This window comes from Nycticebus coucang, chromosome 7, assembly GCF_027406575.1.
Source record: "Nycticebus coucang isolate mNycCou1 chromosome 7, mNycCou1.pri, whole genome shotgun sequence".
In the NCBI taxonomy this organism is placed as follows: Eukaryota; Metazoa; Chordata; class Mammalia; order Primates; family Lorisidae; genus Nycticebus; species Nycticebus coucang.
Window position 1 is genome coordinate 79982994 of NC_069786.1, and position 18249 is coordinate 80001242.

The window sequence follows — 18249 nt, forward strand, 5'->3', positions numbered from 1 at the left end:
AACTTTCATAATGACCCTTACTCTCAACTAGCATATTACTATCATAATGGAAGCCCTCTTAAAAACTGGCTAGGTGTACACAGCTATGATTTAACAATTAAAAAAATAAAGAAAGAAAAGAAAAAAAAAAACTGGCTAGGAAGGAATTACATTCCCTTAACCATTTCCTTCTAAGTCCTTACCAAACCACAGTACATAAGGTCAAGAGACTGCCTACACCCATCCCCAAAATTCTACCACCCCACTCCTAAAACACATTTGTGTTCTTAGAAGCGAGGACTCCATTGCTTATCAGCCTTTTGGCTAAGATCAAGTGTAGAAGCAGGGACTTGTGCTCTTTTCTGGGTTACTTTCAGTAATAAGACATATTGGTATAACTCTACCACAAAGTACAATATTTTTTAGCTAAAATCAACTAAGTAACCAAAAAAGTTTCAGTAAATTTCAGTCCTGATATAAATCTAATAAGACAATGTCTGAATACAAGGGAAAGCTAGCTAAGTTAAAGTGTACTAATAGCTTAATTCATTCGTCAATTTTATTTTGTATTTAGTGCCTCTTACATATCAGGCATTAGAGATAAAAAGGTGTTTAAAAACAGACTCTAAGTGTGGTGCTTGTGGCTTAAAGGGGTAGGACACCAGCCCCATATGCCGGAGGCGGCGTGTTCAAACCCAGCCCTGGCCAAAAACTGCCAAAACAAAACAGACTAGTCTAATATTAGGTCTCAAACAATTCTACGGCTCATCATGACACTTAAAAGTTGCATTATCTTCCCTTGAGTGCCTTTATAAGTTACTTACATAAAAAATACAATTTTTTTACATAAGATCGTATATTATTGTGAAGCTCCATGAGAAGAGAATCTACAGCATATTTTTCTAACCTAGTTTGGAAACATAAATTATTTTGACAAGGCCCTTTCCTCATAGTCTTGTGCTATAGGGCCAAGGAAGGGGAAGGGAGGGGGGAGGTTACGATGGAGGGAGGGTAATAAAAGGTGGGGCCACAATCTTAGAAAGGGTACAGGTGAAACTTACTAAAGGCAGAATACAAATGTCTACATACAATAACTAAGAAAATGCCATGAAGGCTACGTTGAACAGTTTGATGAGAATATTTCAGATTGTATATGAAACCAGCACATTATACCCCTTGATTGCACTAATGTACACAGCTATGATTTAACAAAAAAATTATTTTGACAAGGGACTGTGTCATAGTCTAGAATCCTTTTATCACTCTTATGGCACTCCACTCACTAATAATAATTCATAGGTACTTAGAGATCTACACATAGGATGTTAATTTAAAACATTTTTCTCATTAAGTTGAGTCTAACACAAAAATTTATGCTAAAACATATAATAAGCAAATCCCATAATAACACTCTTTTGCCAGGTAACACTTTTACTGTTAAAACACACACACAAACACACACACAAACTAGCTTTTAGATGTAAATACAACATAGGAAAAAAAATTAAGTTAAAAATTTTAGAAAAAAATTACATAAGGAAAGTTTTTATACACTTGACCACTTGCTTTTAGAATTTCCTTGGCAAAATAATTTTTACCTGTTAATAAACTAAAAAAGGAGTCTTACTCTCTTCTTTATCCAGTGAAATAACAGATTTTCCTCTCTGTACTCATAAGTAATCTATGAGAAACAAATTTCCCACTTGATGGTTATACTTTCAAAATAATAGAAAGCTATAATATTAAATCAGATACTCTCAGGTCAGAAATGCTTTGCTTAATTTAAAGTTAAATAAAGAAATCTACCAAAACACATGACCTGGCACACATTAGACAATAAGTGACTGCTATAAGTATAAAACTGGTATGGCTTTATTCATTTTGAATTTTATTTAATCAGCCTGTCTTAAAACATATGGGGAGCATTTAGTTCAACATCACAATCCGGACAAAAATAAAATAAACCATCATTCCTTGGTCCCAGATTTTCCCTTATCTAAAACTGGAAGTACAACAGTTTATAATTAATCACAGTGGCCCTGAACAGATCAGTAAAAATGCCTCAATAAAGTCCAACATCATCACTGATGAAGCCATGTTATGTACTAATCTTCCTATCAGTTAGCACTAATTTCCTTTGTTGCACAACAGATAGCTACATCCTCAAGGCTTCTAACAGGATTAAAAAGTATGAAGGTAAGAGCAGTTATTAAAGAAACAATAAAAAAAAAATCACCAATTTTCTGGATGCACAATAAGATTAGCCTTTTTGTAAGAATCTATTTTAGGAACTTCAAAAAATTATTTTGTTGAGCCTTTTCTGAAATTGAGATTAGTACTTATAAGACAAAAATCATAGTAAAAATACTTCTAACCATGATTACTGAGATAAAGTAAGCATGCTCTTTTACAATAACCCAAAGAATAAGAGTAAGCAGGAAAAAAGTCATATCAATACTATTTCTACAGGGCACTAAATAGAAATTTGCACCCTCCTCTGTGAGTCCCAAATGCTACTATCTTTTCCAATCTTTAAACCTTTATTAACTTATTCCATAGTTAAATAATAATAATAAAACTAAACCCCTCACTTTTAATGAAAAACCCAAGATGGCCAGGAACCTCTCACAAATTTTCGTAGTCTCAGATCAAAACTGCTATCCCAAAACTTCACAAATACCTAAGTACGCAGTACTTGACCAGGTAAAAAACAACAGAGTAGCATTACACAGAATAGTTGTAAAGGCCATACCAGAAAACTCATGCCTTGCAAACAAAACAGTAAATGCTACAAGTAGTTATAACTTCAACAACACTATACAATCAACTTTATAGGTTAAACACAGAATTACCACATGATCCAGCAATTCTACTTCTAGGTATATATTAACCAAGAGAAATGAAAATATAATCACAGAAAATCTTTACACAAATGTTCATAGTACGATTATTCATGATAGCCTAAAAAGTAGAACCAACCTACATCTCCATCAACACATGAATGGATAAATAAAACATATTACTTTCATACAATGGAACATTATTTGTCAATAAAAAGAAATGAAGTATTGATACATGCTACCAGTTGGATAAACCTTGACAACATTATGCTAAATGACAGAAGCCAGTCTCAGAATATTATATGATTCCCTTGATATGAAATATACATAATAAGCATAGAGACAGACAGAAAGAAGATTAGTGTGACTACGTCAGGGATGTTGGCAGGAAATCAGAAGGGACTGTTAACAGGCATAGGTTTTCTCTTAGGGATGCTAAAAATATTCTAAAATTGTGATACTGGATGCACAACTCTGTGAATATACTAAAAACCACTGAATTATACACTATAAGTGGGTAAATTTTATGGCATGTGAATTATATCTCAATAAAGCTATCATTAAAAATACCAGTTTTGTGCTTCAAAAGAGAAAACCATTTAAAAACAGAAAACAACAGCATTATTAACAGATTGCAGAGCATATCAAAAGCAAAGATTCTTTCTTTTTTTTAAAAGGCTTTTAAATTTTATTTATTTATTTATTTGTGGTTTTTGGCCGAGGCTGGGTTTGAACCCACCACTTCTGGCATATGGGACCAATGCCCTACACCTTTGAGCCACAGGCGCCGCCGAAAAGCAAAGATTCTTAATTGAACCTTTACCAGAAAACTGTACTGTTTCATATACTTAATTAGATCTTGCAACTTTTCTATGAAAAGATTTAGTATTCAGGAACTAAGGTTATTCTCACACGTGAATTTACACGTCAACACATATATAAATTAAACTTCAAAGATTCTCTGAAGAGCTCATGACAGGATTTAATGCGCCATGAGAAAAAGAAATGTAGACAAATTTCCATAGTAAAATCTCTCATTTACAGTGAATGTATAATCTCAGATCAGTCAGTCAATGTCAATAACCAGGTTAAAAGACACCTTGACCAAATAATAGTGTTCTTAAGAAGTGCAAGGTTTGAATCACTTATTTTTTAATCAGGAATAAATTATGATGTCTTAATATACAAATTCAAAGCAAAATCTTTCATGAAACCAAGATCCCTACTATTGTACTCCCCCAAATACAGACCTTTTTTAAGAAAAAATACTTTATCTTTTAAACAGAGCTTCTCAAAAGTAGAGAGATCATATGCAACAGGAAATTTCTAGAATAAATGTGTACATAAAGCAAAAGAGAAAGCAAGGATTGTAACAGGGAAATGTCAAAAAAATTAAAAAGAAGACATGCAGGAAGATTCTAAGTCAACAAAATATATTTTTAAAAGGCCACAGTAAGGCAAAAAATAACTAATTTTCAAAAATTAGCTATTCACAGAAGTCATTACAAAGCTATGTAAACATCAGAAACACTGTGAATATGACTATATTTTATACTAAGAAAAAACTTTCCCACATGAAAAGTAATATGGGAATAATAAAGATCCTAACACTATTACCTTTTCATATTATTTAATTTTTAGAAATGATTTTGACAGATATCAAAACTAAACACAGGTAACTAAAAACAATAAAAGATCTATGAAGACAATTTACTAACTTCGAAAGAAGTTTATGACTGTACAAAAACAACCGCAGTAGTCATACAAATATTTGGAATATATACATATCTATTATTTTACTTTTACTGCAACTTGAAAGGGAATAAGTATATAAGAAATTAAGATCTAATATTTTCTGTAATAAAATGGCAATGTAACGGAGTTAATTTCTCCCCAAAGAGATAAGAATATTGTCTCTAAAACCCGTAATCAATGTATATAATCTACATATCAAAATACAAAGAATGAGAGCTAATACAAGCCCTATGCTACCTACTGCTTTCCTAATAGATGGCCAAAATCAAGTAATAGAAAAATTTAGATAACTTACATTGTTGTTGCGGGTTTCTACAGCAGGGAATTTTCTGACTATGAATTTCACAGCAGATTCCAGGTTTTTGTCAATAAGGTAGGATGGTTTTGCCTTGGGGTCTCCGCATGCCTATAAAACAACAGTAATAAAAAAAGTGAAATGCATCCTTCTTCTAAAATCAAGAATAACAAGTCTGCAATTAGAAATTAAAGAGGTATTTATTGTTTGGTGAGCAGGTGATAAAATGAATAGGCAAGGTGCAGGGATTGTCACAGCTGAAATATGCAATGGGAGACAGTACAGAGATGTTCTTCTACTGAAAAAAATGCATGGAGAGTTTCAAAGCAGTTAGCGCAGAACAGCAGTGAAGGAAAAAGCTCAAACCTAAAAAAAAAAAAAAAAGAAAGAAAAAGAAAAAAAAATTCTTGGTTTGAGGTAGGATTGTATTCATCTGAAGCTAATAATTATTACAAAACTAATTATTCAGTAGCGTACTACACATGTTTCTTTCTAAGTGTTATAAAATAAAAGCTTATGTTTAAATGTCTTTTCCAAAATGTTTTCTTTCCTCCATTCACCTTAAATATTTTAGTACAAGAGCCCTAGTTCAAAGGAACTGGAAGCTGCTAAAATTATCTTTATGGTGCTAAGTGTGCTGCCTAATCCTCTGAATATCTTAAGTTACAACACTGTTTTCCATCATACCAGCCACACTTCAAACAATGAATCTACATCTGTTCTATATCTCATAAGCACAGAACAAATGGAAATGTTTACATTTTGACCACATCAGCAATACAGCAGTCTCAGTAGTAAACTGTAAAGCACTATACAAATGTAAACAAGGAGTATCAGCAGAAATAATTTTTTACCTAAACTATTATAACACAGATTATAATCTTGAATACTGTCCACTACTTTCATTATGTGACATTTTAATTACCTGCATGCTAGTGAGATGTTCTTAGGGAATTACTAAAATTATAAAATTCCTATTTAACTTCTTTTTACTGCATTTTAAAAAGAATGTGTCCTTTGAAGTGTTCTACCTGTCTGCCATGTGTGAAGAAATACAGTATTGCAATTTAGTTTTTCTACTGTTTACTAAGGCTATGTTGTGGATCGCAGAAAGAGAAGTTATGAAACATGAAACTGATCTGAAAGCGGGCAAGCGGGCAGAGGGAAGGTGAAAAGCTTTGCAAACCTTCCAAACTTGTCCTTGCTGGGGAAGCATTGTAATAAAAAGAGAGAAAATTACGTGTAAACATGATTGTCAAACTATGACATACGTTTCAGTAGAAAACTTATGCACTGCAGACTATGAATAACAAAACAAGCTTAGAACTGTATGGTGCTACAATTTTAAAGGTATTCTAAGTAGTGAGTTTTAGCATACAATAGTTATAGAGTTTATATTACTTATATATATTTAAAGACTACTGTGTACGTGTACAACCATGTCAGTTTTTTGGTGCTCTTTCTAAATGAACTTAAAATGATGCTATTGAAAATAGAAAGAAGGAAAATAAAGACTACATGCAGCTATAAAAACAGTAGCAAAATCATCGGTGAAATTTTACATACCTTAAAAAGATACGGTAGCCAAGAATAAAATTAAATCATTATTGAATGACTTTTGCATTTCAGCTCAAATTTATCTTGCAAATATCACCTAACTTCCTACCATGCCAAAGTATAAAAATTAATGTAAACTTTCCTATATTTTCCAAATGGAATTAGGAATGTAATAAGAAATCTCTTAATTCTCAAACATAATTAGATAAAACAAAGTTAATTTAAGAAATTTATATCAAACCTTTAACCAGACTGATAAGGCTACTACATAAATTCTATTTCAATATCATAAATATTAAAATATATCTGACTTTTCCTTAGAGCAGTCTATCATTTCCTTAGAATATTGCTTCCTGTAAATTATCCTTGCAATTTATCTTCTTCTCCTAAATATATATAACTAATAATAACCACATAACCAAGAGTTTGCACAACAGAAACAGCCCACAGAGTAGCACTTCCTTACAATGACATAATAAAAATCAATTTCATAAATATGCCTAAGGTAGTATGGAATTCTAAAGTGATTCCAAATTATGTTCAGTCTTATCATATGTATCGTCTTCCATATTCTAATTCTTTAAAAAGTCCGCTATCTATTCTAACAGTAACAGTGACCATCAACAATAAACATGATAGACGCTCATACCCATTTCCCAAGATCACAAGTTTTGCTGTGTAAGAATTTAATCAACTAAAGAAATGTTTGTGTGTGTGTATATATATATGTGTGTGTGCATGTATTTATCTCTACACACATACAGGGTATCATAAAGTTCATGTGCAATTTAAAATAGACTTCTAATTCCAACTAATTAGAAGTCTCAGTTTATAAAGTTTAATCATCTTTCCTATCCTAACTCAAAAAATTTCCTTGTGAGGATAAAGAAATCCACAGCCTAATGTTGAAACACTTGAAACTGTTATCTCTTCCTATTACAGCTACAGTATTAAAAAAAATTATTCCCACACTCTTAAAATTTTCACCTTTTAAAGTAACAAATTTTAAAAAGCTATGTATACATTCCTATACTCAGATATCAAAATATTTTAGACTAATACATTTCAGAAAGGCATTCCACAAAGACTAAATCAAAAGATTTAACAAATTACTAATTCAATTAAGTAAGACTCAAGCACTTCTATCCCCTTTCCACCCCCCAAAAAAGAAAAGGTGAATACAATGCAAATTTACATCTAAATCCCCACATTTTATAGCCCTACAAAAAAAAAAAAAAACTTTTTCACAGGATTGACTAAAAGGCTAGCTCACTAGACAGAAAGAAAACTATACATGAACCACAGAATTTTAAAACAAACACTACCCCCAATATCTTATGTTTTACTTTATCTTGGCTGAGCATGTTTTCATAATGTATAATATACTGTAATTCTAAATTCCAGAAAATCTAAAATTAATTTGAACATTTACATACTTAAATTTATAGTTGTCAGGGCCAGGCGTGGTGGCTCACGCTTGCCATCCCAGTACTTAGGAGGCCCAAGCGGGTGGATTGCCTGAGCTCACAAGTTGGAGACCAGCCCAAGCAAGAGCGAAACCCCATCTCTAAAAAGTAGCTGGGCATTGTGGTAGGCACCTGTCCCAGCTACATGGGAGGCTGAGGCGAGAGAATCGTGTAAGCCCAGGAGGTTGAGGTTGCTGTGAGCTGTGACTTTCACTTCGCTCTACAGAGGGCAAGAAAATGAGACTCTGTTTCAAAAAAAAAAAAATTCTGGTTCTCAGAATTAGAACTAGATTCTCCATGAATATTCTAACTACAATCTTTAAATTTAAAAAGGTCAAGACTACTTAATGTGGTAGATAAAATTATAATGGTGTTAAAGGACATACTTAAACATAATAATTGTAGGGCGGCGCCTGTGGCTCAAGGAGTAGGGCGCCGGTCCCATATGCCGGAGGTGGCGGGTTCAAACCCAGCCCTGGCCAAAAACCACACACACACACAAAAAAAAACATAATTGCAAACCCTGTCTCTTGAGTCAAGTGGATCACAGCCTATATAACCCTTAAGGAATTCACTTAACCTCTGAGCCTCAGTTACCTAATCCATAAATTGAGGATATTATTATTACCTACTTCACAGGATACCTTATTAAGATTTTTTAAAAGATAAAATACATGTAAAGCGCTTATTTTAGTGCCTGGCACTTAAGCATTTAGTAAGTTCCACATACTTATTTCTTTTTCAAAAAAAATAAAACTTTCCTATATACATGGATAGCCATACAAAATTCCCATTACCAGAATAAGATTTTCCATGAAACCAATTCTAGGTCATTATTAATTGCTAATTCAGTATCTCCAAGTCCACTTTCTCACAAACATATAGTATGTAATGTTATTACCACACCAGAAGGTGCTTCAGAGAAATTAAGTGACTTGCTCAAGGTTTCATAACTACTAACTGGCAGGACCCAAATATAAATTCATATCTGATTCTAAAACACTAAAAAAGCTTATCTAAAAATATATATATACCCCCAAGAGGAATGGTGACCGACTCCTGTCATCTCAGCTACTCTGGAGACTGAGACAAGAGGATCCACCCCAGACAACATAGTGAGACTTCCCTCTCTAAAAAAAATAGTAATTTTACATACATACCCTCCCCCCAAATGTATAAAAACATGCTCTCCTTGTTGAATACCTTATAGCTGCTTAAAACTTTAATGGAGTAACTACTATCAAAGTAGAAAGCTGATCAGTTCAATCATGTAAGTACCGTACACTAATAATGGAATGTACCACTGGAGCTCCATGATCAGTCCAATCAGTTTTAATTTTTAATGTTTTTGAGACAAGACTCTTGCTATGGAGCCTAACCTGATTCAAACCCCTGGGCTCAAGTAATGCTCCTGCCTCAGTCTGGACTACAGGCATGGCTTCAGTTTTATTTTTTAAGTTCTAGTTGAACTCAGCCATAAAACACATTCCTTTGTCAAAATATTAAAGAACAAAATTCTAAATTTTTTTGAGAGTTTCACTTTGTTACCCTCGGTAGAGTGCTATGTTATCATATCTCACAGCAACCTCAAACTTTTGCGCCCAAGCGATTCTCTTGCCACAGCCTTCTGAGTAGCTGGGACCATGGGTGTCTGCCACAACATCTGACTTTTTTTTTTTTTTTTTTTGAGACAGGGTCTTACTCTGTCTCAGGCTGGTCTCCAACTCCTGAGCTCAGGCAATCCACTTGCCTCAGCCTCCCAGAATAAAATTCTATTTTCATACAATAAATTAATTTTAAAAAATGACAAAAGTCCCAGAAGTCAGAATGAGAATGCTACTTGTAAGGATACATAAACCAGTCCTATCAAAGAAAAGAAAAATACAAAATACGTATCAATTTATAATCAAAGTTAAGGCCGGTGCCTGTGGCTCTCTGGGTAGGGTGGTGGTTTCAAACTCCGCCCAACCCAAAACTGCAACAACAACAACAACAAAAAAAATAGCTGGGCGTTGTGGCAGGCACCTGTAGTCCCAGCTCCTCGGGAGGCTGAGGCAAGAGAATCGCCTAAGCCCACAAATTGGAGGTTGCTGTGAGCTGTGACGCTACAGCACTCTACCGAGGGCAACATAGTGAGACTCTGTCTCAAAAAACAAACAAACAAACAAACAAAAAAAAACCCAATATAATCAAAGTTAACTTTGATTCAATAATTAGTCAAAGTTAAAAAAATTTTAAAAAGCAATCCACTGCTAACAGTTGGGAGTAAGAGGGTTGGTAGCAAAGTATACTGAAATTATTAGAAATGCTTTTAAAGCAGATTTTGTAAAATTGAAGGCATAAAAGGAACAATATTCACCCGAGTTTTCTTTTTTTGTTTTGAGCCAGTCTTGCTCTATTGCCCAGGCTAGAGAGTAGTGGCATCATCATAGCTCACTGCAACCTCAAACTCCTGGGCTCAAGTGGCTCCTCTTGCCTCAGCCTCCCAAGAAGTCAGGACTACAGGCGCACACCACTATGGCTTATTTTGCTATCTGCTATAGAGATGTGTTGTCCAAGCTAGTCCCAAACTCCTAGCCTCAAGCAATCCTCTCACCTCAGCCTCCTAAAGTGATAGGATTATGGATATAAACTACCACACCCAGCCTTCTGAGTTTTCAAAAAATTGCAATTAATAACTACTTACAGGAAGTATTAATTATCTGAGATTACCTAGTAATACACATTACCTGAGATTATGGACCATAAAAGCAATTTGTACTATTATTTTTTTATGTTCTACATAAAAGCAATTTGTACTATTATTTTTTTATGTTCTAATTTTCAAAATAACGAAAATACAGTGTGAAAATTATTAATAAATATTGAAAAATATATTAAGCAAAACAAGCCTCAAATTCCAGTGTCAATGGTTAATTTTCCAGTTTTATTTCTCCTGTGTATCAACTGGTATTTTGGCCGCTCAGCTTTAAATTAGCAAATCCCCCTGAGCTTGGGAAGGTTAAAAAAAAAAGCAATCCACTACTAACAGTTTACAATAAGAGGGGCTTGATAGCAAAGTATACTGAAATTATTAGAAATGCTTTCAAATTAATGTAATTGTATTAATTAGAGTCAGTAATAGCACATCTAAAGATACAGAAATTATAGTTATGGTTCTCAAGGCACAAGCTTTTGGAAAATCATGAACTCAGAAAAACTTTAACCTATTATGTACTTTAAAATTCTTTATTATAAAATTTAGTGATTCAAATGAGAATTACTAATTACTATTCAATTCATAAGATGATGTTTATATCACTGTTGCCCTTAAACTCTTTTCAGCTTCTGATACACAGGCTCATTTCAGTTTATAAAGACATATATCATATATATATTTTTCTTTTTTATGGAGACAGAGCCTCACTTTTATCTCCCTGGATAGAGTGCCATGGTGTCACAGCTCACAGCAAAGTCCAACTCCTGGGCTTAGGGAACCTTCTTGGCTTAGCCTCCCAAGTAGCTGGGGCTACAGGCACCTGCCAGAACGCCCGGCTACTTTTGTTGTTGTTGCAGTTTGGCCGGGGCCAGGTTTGAACAGGCCACCATTGGTATATGGGGCCAGTGCCCTACCCACTGAGCCACAGGAGCCGCCCTACATATATCATATATCAAAATATATATTTCTAAAATATTATAAGTAGATAACAAACTATAATATCAGAGGGTAAAACAGAATAGTTTCCTAAAGATGGTCTAGAGTTTGATTTAGTAGAGAAAAAAATACACATTTATTAATTGTCCACTATGTTAAAGTCCCAGACACAAAGCCAATAAAAACCAAAATTTACTCACTTTTTACTCCTTTACCAGACACTGTGCTAATACTTCACACGTATTAATTCATTTAATTGTTCTATTAGCTTATATGGTTAATAAAGGAGTTCTCTACAAATATGAGAGAATTTGAATATCTATTTAAGTTTACAAGACTTAGAATCAATAAGATTAGCCAGGCTTAGAAAACCAAAAACTATAGACTGGAACATTAACAGAAGCTGAAAGCAAATAAGTAACATGGCGCTGGTTTTGCCAGTAGAGAGCCAATGTGCAGAGTTCCAGAAATTTAGTTTTAAACCAGACAACAATTTTCAATCACTACAAAGAATAATTAGGAGAAAAAATATTCGAGGTATGAGGCAGCACCTGTGGCTCAGTGAGTAGGGCACCAGCCCCATATACCGAGGGTGGCGGGTTCAAACCCAGCCCTGGCCAAACTGCAACAAAAAAAATAGCTGGGCGTTGTGGCAGGCGCCTGTAGTCCCAGCTGCTTGGGAGGCTGAGGCAAGAGAATCACATAAGCCCAGGAGTTGGAGGTTGCTATGAGCTGTGACGCCACAGCACTCTACCCGAGGGCGGTACAGTGAGACTCTGTCTCTAAGAAAAAACAACAACAAAAAAAAAAATTCAAGGTATTAAGAACTTGTTTTTAACATCAAAACTACCAAGTGTTTTTTTCTTTTTGAGTAGGTTCAGGTCAGGATCCAGAGACAATATTTTTAAAAACCTTCTGAGATGATCCTATCATGTATCCCAAGCTAAGAACCACTTATCTCCTCACTTTATTTAAACTACAGCTCAGAAAGGTTAAATAACTTGTCCAAAGGGGGGAAAAACTATTATCAGAGCTTTATGCAGAATTTAGCACTCTCAACTCATAGAATATCTGAAAGGTATGAAAAAGATTAGAAAAATTTAGGCATTATACGCCTGCATGAACAGCATTACTAGAGTATTTTATACAAGTCACGCATCACTAAACAATGGAGTTCTGATCAATATGCCATCTGATGATTTCGTTATTGTGGAAACATCATAGAATGTATTCACACAAACCTAGAGACTACATCTACTGCACATCATAGAATGTATTCACACAAACCTAGAGACTACATCTACTGCACATCATAGAATGTATTCACACAAACCTAGAGACTACATCTACTGCACATCATAGAATGTATTCACACAAACCTAGAGACTACATCTACTGCACATCATAGAATGTATTCACACAAACCTAGAGACTACATCTACTACACATCATAGAATGTATTCACACAAACCTAGAGACTACATCTACTACACATCATAGAATGTATTCACACAAACCTAGAGACTACATCTACTACACATCATAGAATGTATTCACACAAACCTAGAGACTACATCTACTACACATCATAGAATGTATTCACACAAACCTAGAGACTACATCTACTGCACATCTAGCCTATATAGCATATAGCCTATTGCTCCTACAATACAAACATGTACTGCATGTTACTGTACTGAATTCTGTAAGCAATTATAACACGTTATTTATGTACCTAAATGTATCAAAACAGAAAAAGTACAGTAAAAATATGTACATGAGGGACGGCGCCTATGGCTCAGTGGGTAGGGTGCTGGCCACATATACTGAGGGTGGTGGGTTCAAACCGGGTCCTGGCAAAACTGCAACAAAAAAATAGCTGGGTGTTGTGGCAGGCGCCTGTAGTCCCAGCTTACTCGGGAGGCTGAGACAAGAGAATCGCCTAAGCCCAGGAGTTGGAAGTTGCTCTGAGCTGTGTGATGCCATAGCATTCTACCAAGGGCGATAAAGTGAGACTCTGTCTCTACAAAAAAAAAAAAAAAAGTTAATGAGGTGAGTTATTAAGTTTATGAGATATATGACTATATTTTGTATCTTATACAGATAATCCTCAGATTACTAAGGTGTTACATCCTGAAGAACCCATCTTAAGTTAAAAATACCATATGTTGAAATGCATTTAATACACCTACTGGCCTACTTACCTAGCCTACTTGAAAAACACATTAGCCTACAGTTGGGCAAAATCACTTGGTAACACAGTACCTTACACAGTATCAGTTGTTTACCCTATGCATCTTTTGGCTGACTTGGGACTTGTTGCTGCTGCCCAGCATCACTGAAGGGTATCATATTGCTTTCTACTAAATTATGAAGATGAAAAATCCTTAAGTTGAATCATTGTAAGTTGAGAACTGTTTGTGTATTCTACAGAAGAAAAGTTCTAGAATCTGAAATAACTGGCTACCCCTTGTTAATGCCCTGCTAAAGCTCCATACTCCACAATGAAGCACAAATGTCACTATTTTTCTTCCCCATCTGTCCCAGACTGGAATCTTTTCTTGGCAACAGGTACTTTATCTTAATTTACTTACATTTCTCCAAGGCCAAGGAAGACATTTAATGAAGAGTATAGGCTCAGCGCCTGTAGCACAGTGTTTACGGGGCTAGCCACATACACCAAAGAAGGCAGGTTCGAACCCAGGATAGGCCAGCTAACCAATGATGACAACTGCAACAAAATTAACTGGGCATTGTGGTGGGCCAGCTACATGGGAGGCTAAGGCAAGGAATCACTTGAGCCCAAGAGCTTGAGGTTGCTGTAAGCAATGACGCTACAGCACTCTATTGAGAGTGACGTAGTGAGACTCTGTCTCAAATGAAGGAAGGAAGGAAGGGAAGGAAAGAAAGGAAGGAAGGAAAGGAAAGAAAGAGAAGGAAGGAAAGAAAGGAAAGGAAAGAAAGGGAGGGGGGAGGGGAAGGGAAGGGAAGGGAAGAAGGAAAGAGAAAGGAAAGGGTAAATGAATAAATGAAAAGGAGAGGGAAGGAAGAAGGAAGGAAGGAAGGAAGGAAAGGGAAGGGAAGAAAGGAAAGAAGGAAAGAGAAAGGAAAGGTAAATGAATAAATGAATGAATGACCAAGTTAAGAGGATCACTCAAGCACAGGAGTAAGAAGTTGCAGTGAGCTATTATCATGCTACTACCCTTCAGCCTAGGTAACAGACCAAAACCCTGTCTTCAAAAAAAGGAGAAACAAGAAAGAAAGACCTCAATATTAGAACAGCTAATATTGTTCCTCAATACTGAAGGAACAGCTCACAAAAGGAAGAAACAGCTTAACAAAAGTTTTTAAAATGCAGTTTTATTATTGTCAGGTGTTAAAATAATCAGCTACAAATAAGGAAGCATCTTCCGATTCAGGTTCTCTCCCTAGAAGCCAGAGATTCCTTTGAAATTGGCACACACACAACCCTACTTATGAAGTTTGTTAACTTATTTACCTAAAATGTTCCAGTACAATACTATTTAAAGAAATGATTAACTAGGAGATAGTCTCATCATTGTCAGAAAAACAATTTACTGAAATCTACCAAAAGAATCGCAAATTCCTAATGGTATCAAAATTAAGATTTCACTACATTTACTAATAAATGCAATATTAAAAACAGTAGATCAAAAACACATCTTAGGAACAAGAATGGAGTACTACTAATGCTATAAAGTCTAAGCAGAGAGAAACAAACTTATGGGTTATGCTTTCTTAAGTGCAAATTTTATCAATCATGTTACAAAGTTATTCAGTGTAAAAAATGTAACCATTTCACTTTAAAAATAAAAATATAAAATGAAAAAAGATATTTTCAAGTGAAGAGTTGATTGCATGTTCTTTAAAATTAAGAAGATAAAGGCTATTTCACTATCTTTTAGTTCCTGCCTACCTTTCCATTTTACATAGAGTTGGCCCTTAAAAAACACAGGTTTGAACTGTGGGTCCAGCTAGTTACACATGATTTCCTTCTACCTCTGTCACCAGAGACAGCAAGACCAACTCCTCCTCTTCTTTCTCCTCAGCCCACTCAATGTGAAAAGGACAAGGATGAAGATCTTTTTTTTTTTGAGACAGAGTCTCAAGCTGTCACCCTGGGTAGAGTGCCGTAGCATCACAGCTCACAGCAACCTCAAACTCTTGGGCTTTAGCGATTCTCTTGCTTCAGCCTCCCAAGTAGCTGGGACTATAGGCACCTGCCACAACACTGGCTATTTTGTTTTTGTTATTGTTGTTGCAGTTGTCACTGTTGTTTTAGCAGGCCCAGGACAGGTTCGAACCCCCCAGCTCTTGTTTTTATGGCCTGTGCCCTACCACTAAGCTACAGGCACTGCGCAGGATGAAGAACGGAGGGAGGGTGATTGGTGGGATTACACCTGCAGTGCATCTTACAAGGGTACATGTGAAACTTAGTAAATGTAGAGTGTGAATGTCTTAACACAATAACTAAGAAAATGCCAGGAAGGCTATGTTAACCAGTGATGAAAATGTGTCAAACGGTCTATAAAAACAGTGTACGGTGCCCCATGATCGCATTAATGTACACAGCTATGATTTAATAATAATAAAAAAGCAAAAAATAAAAAAAGACCTTTATGATGATCCACTTCCACTTAATGAATAGTAAACATATTTTCTCTTACTTATGATTTTCTTGGTAACATTTTCCTTACTCTAGCTTATTTTATTATAATACAGTATACAATACGTATACAAAATATATGTTAATCAACTATGATATCAGTTAAAGGATCCTGGTTAACAGTAGGCTATTATATTTAAGTTCTCAAGAAGTCAAATGCTATACACAAATTTTCAACTGTGTTGGGGTGGAGTTAAGGGCACCAAACCACTCACACAGTCCAAGGGTCAATGTATATTCCTTTCCTCAGTTTAATCAAAATTTCCTGTTTATTTTCTTTAGTATTATTTATATGGTTAATATGTTCAGTGTATACATTTTCAAATGTGTCAGGGACTAAATTTTAGAAATAATTGTAAAGGAAAAATACTTTTAGCATGAACAATAAATACAAAATATATTTCTCAAAAGAAGGTTGAATAAACTGAATTTTTAAGTTCCTAATTCTAAATTATTTCTCATTTTAATACATTACAAAGCCAAACAGAAGTCTTTTATTAATAATCACTCTGGGGCTTGGCACAGTGATTCACGCCTATAATCCTAGCACTCTGGGAGCCCGAGGCGGGTGGATTGCCTGAGCTCAGGGGTTCGAGACCAGCCAGAGCAAGAGATCCCACCCCCCAAAAAAACAGCCGGGCACCGTGGTGGGTGTCTGTAGCCCCAGGTACTTGGGAGTCTGAGGCAAGAGAATAGCTTGAGCCCAAGAGTTTGAGGTTGCTGTGAGCTAAGTCGCCACAGCACTCTACCGAGGACAAAATGAAACTCTCAAAAAAAAAAAAATTTATCACTCTGGTATAACATGATCTGAATGGTCTTTTCAAATTTTGTAAGTACTCTATAGTAAAAAGGGATATTATTTCTATCATACAATTGCATATTTCTTTTTTTTATTAAGTCAAATACACATAGATCATGAATACATTCATGCATATGTGGGGTACAATGTGCTGATTTTTAAAGCTATTTCTTTAAAGTTTTTGTGTGGCAATGTTACATTTCAAAACTATTAAGAAATGAGTATAATTGTGATGGATATTACTTAGTTCAATGTAAGCATTTCACACTGTATATCAAAGCAGTACCCTGAACCCCATAAGGCAATGTACAAAGTTATGATTTAATAAATAATAATAATAAAGTTATTGTGTGCTTGAAAATTGAGTTATATGTATCTTCCACAGGAAGGTTTTCTGAAGAAATCTCTAACATAAAAATTTCACTAAAGTCTGGAAATGTGGCCTGGCAAAACAGCTCACACCTATACTCCTAGTTAGCACTAGCACTCTGGGAGGCAGCTGGATTGCTTGAACTCAGGAGAAAAGCCTAAGCAAGAGTAAGACCCCCACCTCTACCAAAAATAGAAGAACTAGCTGGGCATGGTGATGCACACCTGTAGTTCCAGCTACTTTGGAGGCTGGAGCAAGAGGATTGCCTGAGCCCAGGAATTTGAAGTTACAGTAAGCCATACAATTCAGCACTCTAGCCCCTGGGTCAACAGAGTGAGACTCCATGTCAAAAAAAAAAAAAAAAAAAATTGGGGGTGGGGAGGTTGAACTGAATTTGGGCACAGATAATTAAACTCACAAGAATATATTTTAAAACAAACAAACAAAAAAAAAAAAAAACATGGGAAGACAGAGTACAGAGGCTCATGCCTATGATCCTAGCACTCTGGGAGGCTGAGACAGGTGGACTGCCTGAGCTCATGGATTCGAGACCAACCTGAGCCACAGCAAGACCTCGACTCTTTAAAAAAAAAAAAAAGGTGAGATTGTGGCAGGTGCCTACAGTCCCAGCCACCTGGAAGGCTGAGGCAAGAGAAACACTTAAGCCCAAGAGTTTGAAGTTGTTGTGAGCTATGACGCCACAGCACTCTACCAAGGGTGACAAAATGAGACTGTCTCAAAAAAAAAAAAAAAGGGAAATCTAATGGCAAAAATAATTAAGAGCCCAGACTTAAGGGTTAAGAAATGAAGGTGCCCATCTAAATTTTTACCTTTGAAAAAAAAGTAAACCGGGTAAATTACTTAACC

The 18249-nt window shown here is 35.3% G+C and overlaps 1 protein-coding gene across 4 annotated transcripts in view; it reads right to left on the bottom strand.

The window, feature by feature from the left end:
- The window catches only part of NCKAP1 (NCK associated protein 1), a 122794-nt gene that overhangs the window by 94479 nt on the left and 10066 nt on the right, over positions 1 to 18249 (bottom strand). For 2 of the 4 annotated variants that reach the window (XM_053596670.1, XM_053596671.1), the window contains exons 2-3: positions 6056 to 6073; positions 4870 to 4980 (exon numbers count right to left, since the gene is read on the bottom strand). In XM_053596670.1, coding sequence (XP_053452645.1) covers positions 4870 to 4980; positions 6056 to 6073 — 129 coding nt within the window. The remainder of the gene's footprint in view (positions 1 to 4869; positions 4981 to 6055; positions 6074 to 18249) is intronic. The other 2 variants (XM_053596673.1, XM_053596672.1) reach the window with 1 other exon arrangement.